The sequence below is a fragment of the Pelodiscus sinensis genome, chromosome 4 (assembly GCF_049634645.1).
Source record: "Pelodiscus sinensis isolate JC-2024 chromosome 4, ASM4963464v1, whole genome shotgun sequence".
NCBI classification, from domain to species: Eukaryota; Metazoa; Chordata; order Testudines; family Trionychidae; genus Pelodiscus; species Pelodiscus sinensis.
In genome coordinates, this window is record NC_134714.1 from 6,199,986 (window position 1) to 6,214,333 (window position 14,348).

The 14,348-nt window shown below is 48.6% G+C and overlaps 1 protein-coding gene across 1 annotated transcript in view; it reads right to left on the minus strand.

Moving 5' to 3' along the window:
• Positions 1–14,348, minus strand: part of MAP4K5 (mitogen-activated protein kinase kinase kinase kinase 5) — an 88,972-nt gene that overhangs the window by 56,988 nt on the left and 17,636 nt on the right. The window contains exon 3 of the mRNA XM_075926168.1: positions 8,915–8,972. Within this exon, the coding sequence (XP_075782283.1) occupies positions 8,915–8,972 (58 nt within the window). The remainder of the gene's footprint in view (positions 1–8,914; positions 8,973–14,348) is intronic.

The following is a 14,348-nucleotide window of genomic DNA, read 5'->3' on the forward strand; positions in this document are numbered from 1 at the left end:
GACCACGTGAGCCCCCTACAGAAATTTACAACCATCTCCCTATTCCATCCCACATTAGAAGAATAAATCATTCCAAACCCAAAGGGTGAATCCGGTCAACGGTCTGATCTGTGCAGATGACAATGTAGGTTTCCGTGAACAGATTTTTATTCTAAATGGAACTGAGAGCTTGGATTCCTCCTACCACCCCTGAGAAATATGCAAATACCCTCAGATATTTTCAGATCCCAGGATTCTAGATGTTTCCATGGGGAGACGTAGGTCGCTCTTTTATGCCCTACTCTGCAGTCACACAGCTGAGGCAGGGACAGGACTGCAGTTCTTTATACTCCACTCTAGGCTGCATGCTCCCCTTGCTGCACACCTTGCTGTGAGGCTGTTGCAGGGTGGCTTTGAAAACTAAAAACAGCAGTCTCACATTTTGCAAGTCTGAAAAAATATACTGGTGGCTCCAGATGTGTTGAGCAGAACTGTCTTATCCACGAAGCATTTTCGGTGATCCAAGCAAATCTGTAGAACCTGACAGTCTGTGAATTCAAAACCCTACCCTGACCACCAAACTTTAATCCCAAGACTCTTCCACCAGCCGATTTTATTGTCAGGTATCTGGCTTCTGATTGGTAACCCCTTTGCTTGTCATCTAAGCTGACATAAAATCTATTCAGATCCGATCACTATAGCACAGTGTTTCTTAAACTGTGTTCCGCGGCACACTGGCAGTCGGAGGTGTGCCGTGGAGAACAAGAGAGTTCAAAATGGCTGCCCTTAAAGGGGCAGGTGACTTTTTTTTTTTTGGCTCAACAAAAAAATCTTTGGTGTTCCTCATAAAAAAAAATTGCTTGGTGTTCCTCTGTCTTAAAAAGTTTAAGAAACACTGCTATAGCAGATTTAACTTTTGCTCTGTGTAGCTCGAATGCTCACCTCTCCCATCACCAGAAGCTGGTCCAATAAAAGATCTCAACTCACCCATTTTGTCTCTCCGATATCCCGGAATGGACACAGCCATAACAACACAACCTACACCCCCCGCTTGGAGAGGTCTTGCTTTCCAGAAATTAGTGCTGTGTCCAAGGTTCCCAACATGAGACCTCTGATGCCTAGGAGATTTGTACCTTGTACCTCCCGCTCTTATTTAAAGCATCTGGGCTCTAGTCCTGGCTAGAGGATGGGTAGAGCAGAATGAGCCTCTTCCCAAGGGATAAAGTCATCATGTGCTTGTCACTGATGGGGGAAGAGGTTGGCTTTAGCCGGACAGCCCCCATCTTAGAGCTCCTGCAGAACAGACATGATCCCTCAGACAGGGATAGGCAAGAGGCTGCCTGCAGGCTGGATCCGGCCCATGGCCGCCTCAACAGAACCCTTAGGCAGAGAACAGCTCCAACTTTAAATAGCCAGCTGTTCACCGTTCTGGACATCTGGGGAGGGAGGAGGGAGACTTCTCATGCTGTTCCTTCCCCCTAGCAAAATCTCTTCGCTCCCATTGGCCAATCTCTCAGTTTCTAGCCAATAGGAGCTGAGAATTTTTGCTGGGAGCAGGGGCAGTGTAGGAAGCCTTCTGCCTTCCTCCTCGACCCCTCCCTCCCCCCATACCCGGAGCAGAGCCATGTGGAGCAGCGAGCAGCCTGCAGCAGACAGTCTGCCTCAGGTTTCTGCTGGTAAGCACCTCCCAGCCAGAGCCTGCCTCTGGCACCCCAGCCCTTCCCTTTCCACCGCACCTCCCAGATCTGGCTTTCCAATCTCCTGTCCCAGATCACAATCCCCTCCTACCCTGGGTCACATCCCAAAATCCTGCATCCCAGTCCCCTGCCCGAGGTCAAAACTGCCTCCTTCACCCAAACTCCCTTCCAGACCCCATTCTCCCTCTTGCACCCCTCTCCCTTTCCCAGAACTTCCTTCTGAACCCAACCTCCATCAAGATCCTAGAAGAGAGCGGCTCTCAACCACTTTCATAAACCTTGGGAGTGGCCCCCCGTCAAAAATTATTGCCCACCCCTGCTCTGGGATGCGCTGTGCTGATCTCTGTCGACCCTTCCCCTGGGCTGTTAGACAGCTAGGGAGCAACTTGCCAGCCCTGCTCAGTGGATTTACTGAAGGCACTGCATGAGGCAGGCAGTTTGAGCGAATGCAGGGACTCTATCCAAGGAAACATCAGCTCAGAGTGTAACACAGCCACCTGTCTCCTCTGGGGGTGTGACAGAGCTCACCTCTGGGCTCCATGTCACAAATAACTGCTGGAGTTAGAGTCGATTTGTCTCACTTCCAATGGCTGGACCCATTACTCCCCTCCCTCCTCCATCTGCAATCAGGCCCCTGATCCTTGTACACCCCCAGAACAGCGGCCAGTCTGGCTGCGAGGAGACTATATCCCTTTTCTCGAAAAAGGGATGTAAATTAGACACTTGAAAATTGCAAATGAAGCTGGGATTTAAGTTTCCTGTGCTTCATTTGCATAATGGCAGCCGCCGTTTTTTCAATAAGGGGTTTTTCGAAAGAAAAACGGCTGTTTGGACGGGGATCAGTCGAAAATAAAACCCTTTTTCGAAAGATCCTGTAAACCTCATTTTTTGGCAAAGAGATCGGAGGGACAGCCAGAGTTTGTTTTCTGGCTGCCTTTGGCATAGCTGGGTTTGCAGGGAGAGAACCTTAGCCCGGAGATAATGCTGAACCCACAGGGTCCAGGCAGGAAGAGGCACAGGGAAGAAGCAGCAATGCATTGAATCAAGCACTACATGGCTGCTGTTTATAGAGCCCTGGGGCTGAAGTCAGTGCTAGGGGTGGGCTCGGACTCCCTTTCTGGCCACACACAAAGTGGCATAAACCCCAAGAAGGGAATGGAGCTTATTTAAGAACCTGGATGAAAGTCTGAATTTAAGTGGCCCGCAGTCAGGGCTGAACACCCTGGGGAGAGTAAACAGACTGCTGAGAGGCTCTTTCAAACCCGGGAAGGGTGTCAGTCTGACCATGTAATTTGGCCAGGGGGCCATGCCACTGAAGATCCAGCACGGTCAGCCAGCAGCTTGCAAGAGGCATCGGGGTGAGCGGAGGACTGCAGTATCACTGCCACACAACAGGTGAGGCCCCTTTGCAGTCAGTAAAAGGTTAAGCTGAGAATGGAAAAACGTAACGTAGACAAGTAGCTCTCCGACATAAGAACGGCTAATTACGAGAACACTAGAGAAAGATGCAAAATATGCAACAATCAAACTAATAAATGACACCAGATACCAAGAAATACATTCAGAGCACCTGGTATTTTTATTGCATTAATTTAAGTAAGCCAGGACATTATTGAATGCCTTCTGCATCACCATCCGCAATTAACAACACTGTGTTGCCTCTGGTTTGCCTTCTGCATAGCCGTTTGGATTTAGAGTTCACGAAATGGAAGGTTAGCGGTAACAGTCTACCCTAACAGCCCGAGACTGCCTGAGTATACAATGGTCCTTCCAACAACTTCCCTACCCCCTTTCAATCTCCAATGTATTCCTTCCTATGGCAGCTTTCGAGCAGAGTGGCCCCAAAAGGCCAGACCAGTGGTTAGGATCTGGCCGTACTAATTCAGCCGATGTGATCGAATATTAAAATGCAGGTGACTTTGGAATGTGAATCACGAAGCGCAGAAACTAACATTGTGAACAAAACACCCTGTTCTGATTTCATAAAAAACAAACACAGCCCTGCGGACATGGCATTAAAACTCCAAACTTCCAACTTCAGTCAACACAGTACAAGATACAGCAACAGTCCAACCTCAGATACAATAACTAGCTTCTGCTGCCCTGAACAGAATGTTTCTTCAGGTCGAACCTCCCTTGTCCAGCACCCTCAGGACCCGCATGGTCCTGAACCACAGAGTTTGCCGGACAAGGGGAGGTTAAGGCTCCCCACCCAGCTATAAGCTCTGCTCCCAGCTGGGGCTATGCTCCCTGCCACTGCATCCAGTCCCCCACAGTGCCAGCCCTGAGAGGTGCTGCATCCCATACTGCGCCAGTCCCGAACAGGGGCTGGCCCCGCTGCCTCTAGCCCCACCTGTGGCTGTGCCCTCCACGGCCCTGCATCCCCCACAGCGCTGGTCCAGGTTATGCGTCTAGCTGCTGGCCCTGCTGACTTCAGCCCAGGCTGGAGCGGTTTCCCCACCCAGCACACCAGAGTCTTTCCTTCCCACCCACACCAGCGCCACTGGGGATGTGCTCCCCACTGCCAGCCTTGACCGGGCTGCACTTCTGAACCTGGCCAGCCAGGGCTCTCTGGTCCAGCAATATCCGTGGTCCATTGCCAGGACAAGAGAGTCCCAGATTTTAGAGGTTCAACCTGTACAAGAAAAATAAAGCCATCAAACCAAATGAAAACCAGCAACCAGATATTTCAGTACATTTATAAAGGGGTTTATTTAGAGAATTACAAACACAAGTTAAATATTTCCAGTGTTTTTATTTAATGCTATAGCAATGGTTTTTGCAATGTAGATTCTCATTAATTACAAACATAATTTTAACTTTATTTCCCTAAAGAGAAGGCTCTGTGGAGAAGATTCATACTGACAAATAATTATCCTTCTGCATCTACTAGTCCATCAGGTCATCTGCTAAATCCATACAAGGAAGTGGCTTTTGTGTTTCACATAATTTTAGCTTCTACAGTTCTCTTGAAAATACTGAGTATGGTTAGAATTGGTTTCTGAAACAGAGCTGGCTCAAGTTATGTGAAGCATTTGAACTCTGTGAATGTTGGAAAATGTCACTTGCATACCATCATGTTTTTGCTTAACGCTCTCCAAAGTCGATGCCAAAAGAAGTGAAAAACACCGTCTAGTCTGATTTTATTAGCACTGTCTAAGCAGCAGAGGTAGCTGAGCTAGCACATTGCACAGAAGTTCAAACAAATTCAGGACTGAAGCTTTCTAAAAGGAGGGTTAGTTTGCTTTGTTTAGAGGAAGGGACAAGCAGATGGAAGAAGAGATTTAACACTTTTGCAACCTTGGTTTTACTTCATTTTTTTCTGCCTACCAATCCAGTTATTACCATTGGATTGGTAATGGGAACAAAACATAAACCATTTTCAGCCCACAATTAGCAGTTACTTTCTCTGGGTTGTCTTCTCTATGGGTCCCAAACAACAGAGGGAATTTCTCAGCTACCACCTGATTTTGGGCAGCCTCTATTCACCTTTGATTTAGTGCACATAGTTGGAAGGTAAAGCCAGACGAATTCAGACTTAAAAGAAGGCAAAAAATGTATCTGAGTGTAATTAACTAATGGAACAATTTACCAAGGGACATGAAGGAGTCTATTGCTAACAGTCTGTAAATCAAGAATGGATGGTTTTCTAAAAGATTTGCCTGGGGCAGCTCTCTGTTCTGTGTGATATAGGACAGACTAGGGATGTTAACTATCGGTTAACTGAATAGTCCAGTAACTTCATGAATTCTTATCGGTTACTCGACTATTCTATAGTCCCCGGGGTGGAGCCGGCACCCAGTGTGCTCTGGCCCAACTCCTGAGGAGCCCCCTGCTACCCATGCTGCTGCCTCTGTATCAGAGGCAGTAGTGCAGGGTGCCAGGCGAAAGCTGGTCTGCGAGAGGAGCCAGTTTAAAAACCGGCTCCCCTCACGGACCAGCTGCCTGTAGCCCCACGCTGCTGCCTCTGATATAGAGGCAGCAGCACAGGGTGGCCACAGCCCCTATCCAGGTGGCGAGAGGCTGAGCTCCTGGACTTGGCGCGAGCCGGAACTGAGCCAGCCTGTTAAAAAAATTACTTGGGGGGCGGGGGGAAATGCATGTAGTTGATAGCATTAACCTGTAAGCTTTTGCTTATCGGTTAATCAACTACACTATGACATCCCTAGGACAGACTTGTGATCACAGCAATCTCTTCTGGCTTTGATGTCTATGAATATATGAATCACTTGCCCCATCAGTCTCTGCTCTTCTCAGCTGCTTCCTTCCCTTCTTCTGAAGTCCCCTCATACGGTGACCATCCCTTTCCACTGAAAAGGGCTGTGTGCAACTCCGAGTTAACCAAGCTCCCTTCATTTCTCTAGTGGCAGCAACATTCAGCATATTTTCAATCTCCCCTCTAGTGGCATCCTCTGGTCTAAACACAAAGATTTAGCCCCTACCCGAACACAAAAGGTTCCCTTCTGCCTGCTTAGATACTCAAATGTCTTCCACGCCGTACTGAAGACTGCGCACTTGCTACACTCTCGGTTTGAGTTCAAAAGAGTTGTATTCTCTGTAAGAGCTCCAAGATCAACTGGAAGAGTTTCTGGCATTGACTTCATGCCAGGGCTGACAGTACTACAGCTGGACTACTGTTCAGTCTGAAACACTCCCCTAGATTGGACAACTTCCACTCAAAATACGTAAAAACTTAATAGAAATACGTTTCTCCAGAGCCAATGCAGAGATATTTTACAAGATGGGAGTGATCTGTTGAGACAGACACGTCCTCCTGCAAGATGTGAGCTGCTGCCTTCTAAACAGACTGCATCACTGAGACCATGTGAGCAGACCCTCAAGAGATTAAAGAAATGCTGCAACCCAGCCTCAAAAATAATTCCCCCACCAGGTCTTCGCTAGCAATCTGTGCCTGTACCTCCTTAGGAGGAACTCAGTCTGGCACTGGGTTGTAGCTATCTAAGGGCTTTTCTATGCTGCGACTTTACTGCACAGTAACTTTCTCGCACAGGGGTGTGAAACACACACACACACACACACACCCAAGTGCAGCAAGTTACAGAGTCAGTGTAAACAGGCTCCCAGTGCTGTTAGCTACTCTCCTCATGAAGGTGGTTTACCTACAGTGCTGCCCTGTGTTTGGGCCAAGGCAACGGTGGGGTACAAGCACTTTGGCCTTGAGCTGGCAGTAAGGGCTCATGTGCCCATCCACAGGCCTTAGATCTGACAGCAGAACTTGCTCTCTGCAGTAAGCGCCGACGCCCCCAGCTGAGGTTACTGGGTACGGCACATCAGCTGAGGATGTGGGAAGAAAGATCTGGGGCCTCGCAATGCATTATTTAAAATAAAGCATGGGTGGAAAAAGGATCTATGTATAAACTCACGTCAACTCTGTTTTCCTCTCCTTTTAACATCACATAATTAGAAAAAGCCCAAGCTGCATTTCACACGTGTAAACAAGTACTTCCTATTTTGCCAATGAACAATTACTAGTTAGGAGCACATAAGGAGAGCCCCCCTGAGATCAAGGCTCCATTGTGCTGGGCCTGTAGAGGCACATTGCATGAGACCATCTGAGACGGCCAAAGAGCTTGCAGTCTGAACAGAGAAATTGGAAAGAGTTGAGGACAAGAGTCACAGAAAGGTGAAGAAACTTGCCCAAAGTGACATTGCAAAGCAGAAACTAACTTGGGGAAAGGATCCAGGTGGCCGGAGACAGGTCCTTTCTCTAGTTTCTAAGCAGGTAATTCCGCTCTCGTTTGGACTAACGGGGCTCAAAGAGTGAGATTACTAGAATTAAGGTGTTTATGTAACATGCTGCATGGCTGGGATAGGGAGTTCTATTCAGCCAAACCTAGTTAAACATGCACTGGGCTGGATCTGCAGAAGATTCATAGGCTTGAAGGTCAGAAGGGGCATAAGAACGGCCGTACTGGATCAGACCAAAAGTCCATCTAGCCCATTTTCCTGTCTGCCGACAGTAGCTAATGTCAGGTGCCCCAGAAGGAATGAACAGAACAGGGAATCATCAAGTGATCCATCCCATTCCCAGTTTCTGGCAAGCAGAGGCTTTGACACCATCTCTCTGCCCATCCTGGCTAGTAGCCACTGATGGACCTCTCCTCCATGAATGTATCTAGTTCTTTTTTAAATGCCGCTATATTCTTGGAGCGCGAGCGCATGCGTGTGTCCCCCCCTCCCCCTCCCCCTCCCCCTCCCCCTCCCCCTCCCCCTCCCCCTCCCCCTCTCTCTCTCTCTCTCTCTCTCTCTCTCTCTCTCTCTCTCTCACACACACACACACACACACACACACACACACACACACACACACACCCCACGTATATACTTTCTACCCTCAGCCCTTCCCTGAAAAAGGCTGCAAAAGCACACAGAGGGTTGTGAAGAGCACAAGCCTTGGACAAAGACGGTCCTGCATCCCACACAAACATGGGGCAAGAGATCTGGTTGAGCAATCTGAGCAGTGACTAACAGAAAGGAGACGTGGAAGATAATTTTAGCCAAGGATCTGACAGTGAAGAGATGGTATTTTGGGGAACAAGAAGCAGGAGATGAACGTTACGCACTCGGGGCGGTACAGATTACATTTTGGGGGGAGGAGCTGGAATTCTCCCCCTCACTCCAGGAGCAGCTAATGGTCCCATTCCAATTTCCATTCTGGAGACCCCTCCCTTTGCAAGACTTGGCCAGGAAGTCCTGGCTGCCCAGGAAGCTTGACAGTGGTGAGGGTCTGGAGGGAATGACAGGAGAGATGGAAAGTGGCAACTCTGCCTGTTCCCCTCTGCCTCCTCCACAGAATATTTTTGGGAGCATATGCCCACAAGGGAGGTTTGAACACGAGCTTTTAAATGGGCAAGAAAACATTAACGCAAAGGCTATTCTGTAACAGTTTACTGGGGAAAAAACCCCTCCCCTCAATCTTGCCTTTGAATGAACAAACCAAACCTTACTGTTAACGAATTAAGTCAACAGCTGGTAGATAAAACAGATAAGAACGAAGGAGAAACAACAAAAAAGGAAATAGCCACAGATAATTGCGTACCACGCTTTAAATAATTCTAAAGCATTTCCTGAAACCTAGCCACAAACTACTTTTTCCGCTAGTAGTAATAAAATGCAAATGCCCCAATACTGCTATGTGAAATAAATCCACAGAAGGAGTGTCAGTGCCTAATGACAGAGCATATGCCAAAGGTACTTGGAAAGAACGCAAAACTCACCTGGCTCTAACTTGATAATTTTTACAGCAGCCAACTCTCCTGTATGCAGATTTCTGGCCTAAAATAAGAAAATGAAGACAAATTTAATCATAACGCAAGTGTATTGGATATAGCCTTCTAAACAATGTTTTTTTATGTGAAGCCTTGTGTTCTAGTAAAGCACAATGCAATTACTTGTAAGCTCTCTGGAGCAGGGACTCTCTACTTCTATGGATGTACAGCTCCAAACACAGTGGGCCTTAATCCTGGCTGGGTCCTTGGGGCACCACTCGACAGCATTCCTCTAACAAGCACAGAAAAATACGATTACTTACCTGCAACTGGTGCCTTTACACATTCATGCTTGTGGCCTTTACTTCTCAGCAGTGCTGAGGTGAGAACTTTCTGGAGCCTGGCTGGATTGCACCAGCAGCCTCTTGCCACACCAATTTGTCAGAAGTGAGATTATAAAGGACTGTGCAGTTCGGACTCCCTCCTTTCCGACCATCCACCCCCGGAGCACTGTGCACGGGGAACTCATGCGAAGAGGGGAAGGTAAGTGAGCCGTCTGACGACACAGAGACAACACTGAAAATAGCCACTGTTTCTTACAAGCAACCTTACTCCTCACCCCGAGGCAGCCTGTGCATGGTTCTACTTGTACGAGTCCAGGGAGCCGTACAGCCTGCAGGAAGGTGAGCTGAGGACTTTCAATTACTCCCAGGTCACAGAACTGCTCTGCCAAAGTACAAGGTCTAGATGGCAAGCCAAGAGAGCAGCGCTGCACAAAGCTGCAGATGGAGCCCCGGGCACTGGCCTTGCAGATTAAAAGATGGAAACATTTCACGGGGATTTCAGTGCCGTGGTCCTGGCTCTCGGACAATGCACACTAAGTCACTCGGGTGCTGTCACCCTCACTAAGTTGTATTCGTTTTGACTCTCAGTCTAATTCACTTAAGCAGGGGCTGAATGGAAGCAGCATCCCCTTTCCACGGATCACCCAAAGGTTACAAGAAATTAATTCCTAATTGTTTTATCCAGCAGCAGATTAGCCACGGGGCCCATACCCCAGGGCCTCTGCCAACAGGAGAGCCCCTGGGACAACTCTGGAGCCACGCAGGACAGGGGGAGCCCCCACAACCCAACCCCACTCTGCACTGGTAGCACCAAGCAGGGGAAGCCCCCCCCCCCCCCAAAAGAGGCTCCTGCCCCCATTCCTGGCAGAAGCCTCCCCAGTAGTCTGCAACCCCTGTGCAGAGGAAGCCCCAGCACCCACCGTGGTCCCCCACAGAAGCTGCAGGGCAGCAAGAGAAGCCCCCACACGCAGCCTTGCTCCCCAGAAGTGTGTGTGGGGGGGTTGCCCCAACATCTGGACCCCGCTGCGGCCCTGGAACTCGAGGAGCTCACATTCCCTGCTGTGCCCAAGAGTCGCTGCTCAGAGACAGAGCTTCTCTGGCCTTGGGACTGCAGCGGGAGGCAGGAAGGAGCAAAAGGGCTTGTGGGGCTGTCATGGGGGTTTTCTAGAGTGCAGGAGAATTCCTGGCACTTCTAGAGAGAGCAGCAGGGCAGAAGCAGCGTGGCCCGAGTCGAGTGACTTGGTCAGAACACAGGACGAGGGCTTCCCAATATAGCAGGCCTGACAATGCCATTAGGAAACAGGGAGAGTCGCATAAGAGACCACGGACAGGTATCCCAAGGGAGATAGCTGATCCCCACAGTGGCTTTTCCCTCCTTGCTTCTAGCTGTTAAGGAGTGCTGTTTTAGAAGCTGAACGACACAACGCCCTAGATACCCCTTCCTGATCCTGCTTTTCCATATAAGCAACAGCTGCCGTTGCTACAGGGACGTTAGGCAAATGTCAACCATATTGGATGCCGTCTGCCAACCTCCTTTGGCACTCTGAAAGTACCTGGCACGGAGTCACAGACTTGAAGGCCAAAAGGATCGTTGTAGTAATCCAGTCTGACCTCCATCATAACACAGACAACAGGGATTCCCTGAATTAATCCCTGCTTCAAATTCAATAGCTGTGCTTGAACCACAGCAGATCTTTTAGAAACCTACCCGATATGGATTTGAAAAACTGACAGTCCAGAGAGCTCCTTGGACAGAGCTTTTAAAATTCAAGAATGCAAATGATCCATGATCCAGAGTGTATGACGTTTAATATCGAACGTTAACAGCGGCTGTTTAAACACCTCCGCAGTTCCTGTTGAAATGGTAGGTATTTAATTATCCTTTGTTTATACCATTTATCTTTTTCACAAATAATGGACAGAAATATTTATTGAACATAGGGATGGCAAAGTGCATGTAACGGATTAACGGTGCAACCGCTGGCAATTTCAGACCTTACACGTGGGGCAGCTGCCAGCCCCCCAGGAGCTGGGGCACGCTGGGAACCGGATTTCAAGTAGGGAAGTCAACCGAGTAGTTGTTAACCAGTTAACCGATAACAGATAAAAAAAAATCACTTAACAGCCCTGGTTAACCACAACCCCTCCCCGCCGTGTGCTCTGCATTTAAAACTCGGACTGGCAGGCTGGCTCAGCCCCAACCCACTGGTCCAAGTTTTAAATAAAGAGCACACAAGGGAGCCACGCTGACACAGAGGCAGCAGTGCAGGGTGCAGGCAGGAGCCGGTCCATGTGGGGAGCTGGTTTATAAACAGGCTCCCGCCTGCCGCCCCATGCTGCTATTTCTGTATCAGCAGAGGCAGTAGTGCAGGACAGCAGTAGCTCCTATCCTTAGGGGGCCCAAGTCTCCCACTGAGCAGCCTCTGTCCAGGGGTGCCCATGAAGCAGCCTCTATCCACGGCAGACTGAACTAACATGGCCATTCTTATGAGACGCTGATGCCCAATCCAGGGACTTGACTCAAAAGGCCTTCTCTGTGAAGAAGACACTGAGCCTCCACTTAGCTTGCTGTTGGTACAGGCCCATGACACAATTACATCCAGGCAGCAATCCAGGGAATGTGGTTCCCCCAGGCAAAACAAGCAGCGGGTGTGTGATTCAACCTAAGGGAACATGAAGGAGCATGATGCATACCACTTCAACCTGACCTTTACCAGATCCTTGCAAAATGGATCAGCCATAGCTAATTGATCGCTGGCTCTATGGAAACATTTGGCATGGTAGGGCACAATTTAGCTGAACTAGGAACAGATAAAATAAGGGAAACTAATGATTAAAAAAAATCAGACACACACACACACACACAAAAAAAAGTCACTGAGTGAAGAGAGTGACAGGCCCTACATCTGCAGCGAGCCACAGAAAAGAAGAAACTGGAGCTCTACGGGTATATTCTGCACTCTGCTCTAAAGATCCAGAGTCTGCCAGTGGCTCGTGCAGTCCCAACGAGTCCTGTCCTCCTAGAAGGGCCCCTTGGCTCAGCAACACAAATGGGATTACGCAGCGTACACAAAAGAACACCACTTTTGTTTTTTTAGCAGCACTGATTTCAGACTTTCCCTGGTGACCTAGCAGGGGGACAACAGGCCAGCATGTGTAGAAATCAAAAAGTGAAACTAATTTGCACAGCTTTTTTAATACGTGAGAAGAAACTGAGAATTATGTGAAAGCATGTGATGACTTCTGCAGTGAAAAGCCGGTATGATGGGATTAGGACACGAACCCAAGGAAAAGGACACCATGAGAAGAGGAAATGATCCAGATGTCAATCTCCCAACCTCTGCTGTGGCAACAACTTCCGTGTGGCGATTCCCTCTGAAAATAAACTCCTCTCCAACCCACGCACCATCACATCCTTGTGGGATCTGCAATTCTGGATCAACTCTAGAGAATGGCAGTTTGCTTTACCAGCTCTTTGCTAAAGGTTGCTCCTTCCAGGACATCTCACTTTCCAAGCTCATTATAGCGCATCCCCTTTGCCTCATTCGCAACCTTCAACCCATTAATGCCCATGACTTTTCGGATGCTCCAAGTCTCCACCCCGCCCTTGCGTGTCCTAGCCTCACAAAGCAGGCCCTCGCGTCCTTCTCCACCTTTTACTCTTCACATCTGAACTCTAAGAATACGCCATCTACAACCACTGTCTTAAGCACTCCAACTCCACCCTGGAACCTCGCCGCTCCCATGAAATCGTTCTCATGACTTTTAAACAATCTCTTCTTGGCCAAAGAGCAAGCCCTTTATTTCATCCTTGTCTGCCTCTGTTCTTCTGCTTTTGACACTCCTGACAGCACCCTCCTTCTCAACGTCTCCTGGCTTCAATTATTCCACCCTCACTGGTTCTCTTAGCTCTGTCCAGTCCTCCAGGGTCACTCTTTTTGTAGGTCGTTATCCTCCCCACTCAGCTTCTATAGGGGTTCATCAGAGATCTATCCTCAGCCCTTTTCTCTTCTCTGGGTAAATACAATCCCTACCGTTCCAAGTCAGTGACTCACAAAACTCTATTTCCACCCCAACCCATCTCCCTCTCTCTATTCCCACATTAGCCCGTCATGGCGCATCTCCATAATATCAACTTGACATGTTGAAAAGACATCTGGGTCACTCTAAATTCCGGAAAACAACAACTTCCTGCCATGTATGCAGGAAGTCCACGCACTTGTGCCAAACCAGGGTACATTCAGTACTTTAGCTTTAATCAGGTGAAAACAAAATTATAAAAACATTGCAAGGATTAAGCAAAAAAGCAGAGTAAGATGACAAATCTGCTGCCTTGGATATTTTCTTACAGAGAGGATGGATCTGCATTGACAGAGTCTTAATGGGCCTGGGCATGGTGGCTTTGGGGTAGGAGTTGAGAGCACTAGCTCATATCTCTAGAGAAGGACTTCTCAACTTTGGAAGTCCTGGGGGCCACAATGACACTCACAGCACATACCGAGGGCCACAACTTAAGTGTGATTGCACAGACATGAAAAGATACATGCATATATATTTGCACACTGACGGGCCGGATGAGAGGGCCTCGCGGGCCGCATCCGGCCCCCGGGCCGTAGTTTGGAGACCCCTGCTCTAGAGTAACACTGCTATACCTTCCAGAAAGTCGTGGCAAACAAAAGTCGCTGGCGCCATCACCATGGCTTTCTGTGGGACCCCACACACTGAGTGCCTGTCTTCTCTTTGACAGAGGACGTGCTTCATGCAGCATACCTCCATCCATAGGGCATGAGTGCTCTCTGCTGAGTGCCACTGGCTCTCATGCCCACAACTTGATTTTCACAACTGTGTGCACGATGGCAAAACTGCAGGACTAGTCTGTGCACTCACATACCATGCCCAAGTGGCCAGTCAAGCATCTAGCTGGTCATTTGGCTGCATAATCTGCATAACTGCACAGGCAAGTTAAATGCACCGTTCTGGAAATCCAGTTGCAGGTTTCTTACTGAAGTTACTTGCAGGTTAGCCAAAAGGGCAAATTCAGAGGAGGAAGTTCCCTTTGCTGGTCTGGAGGCTAAGTAAAAAAAAGATTCCATCATGAA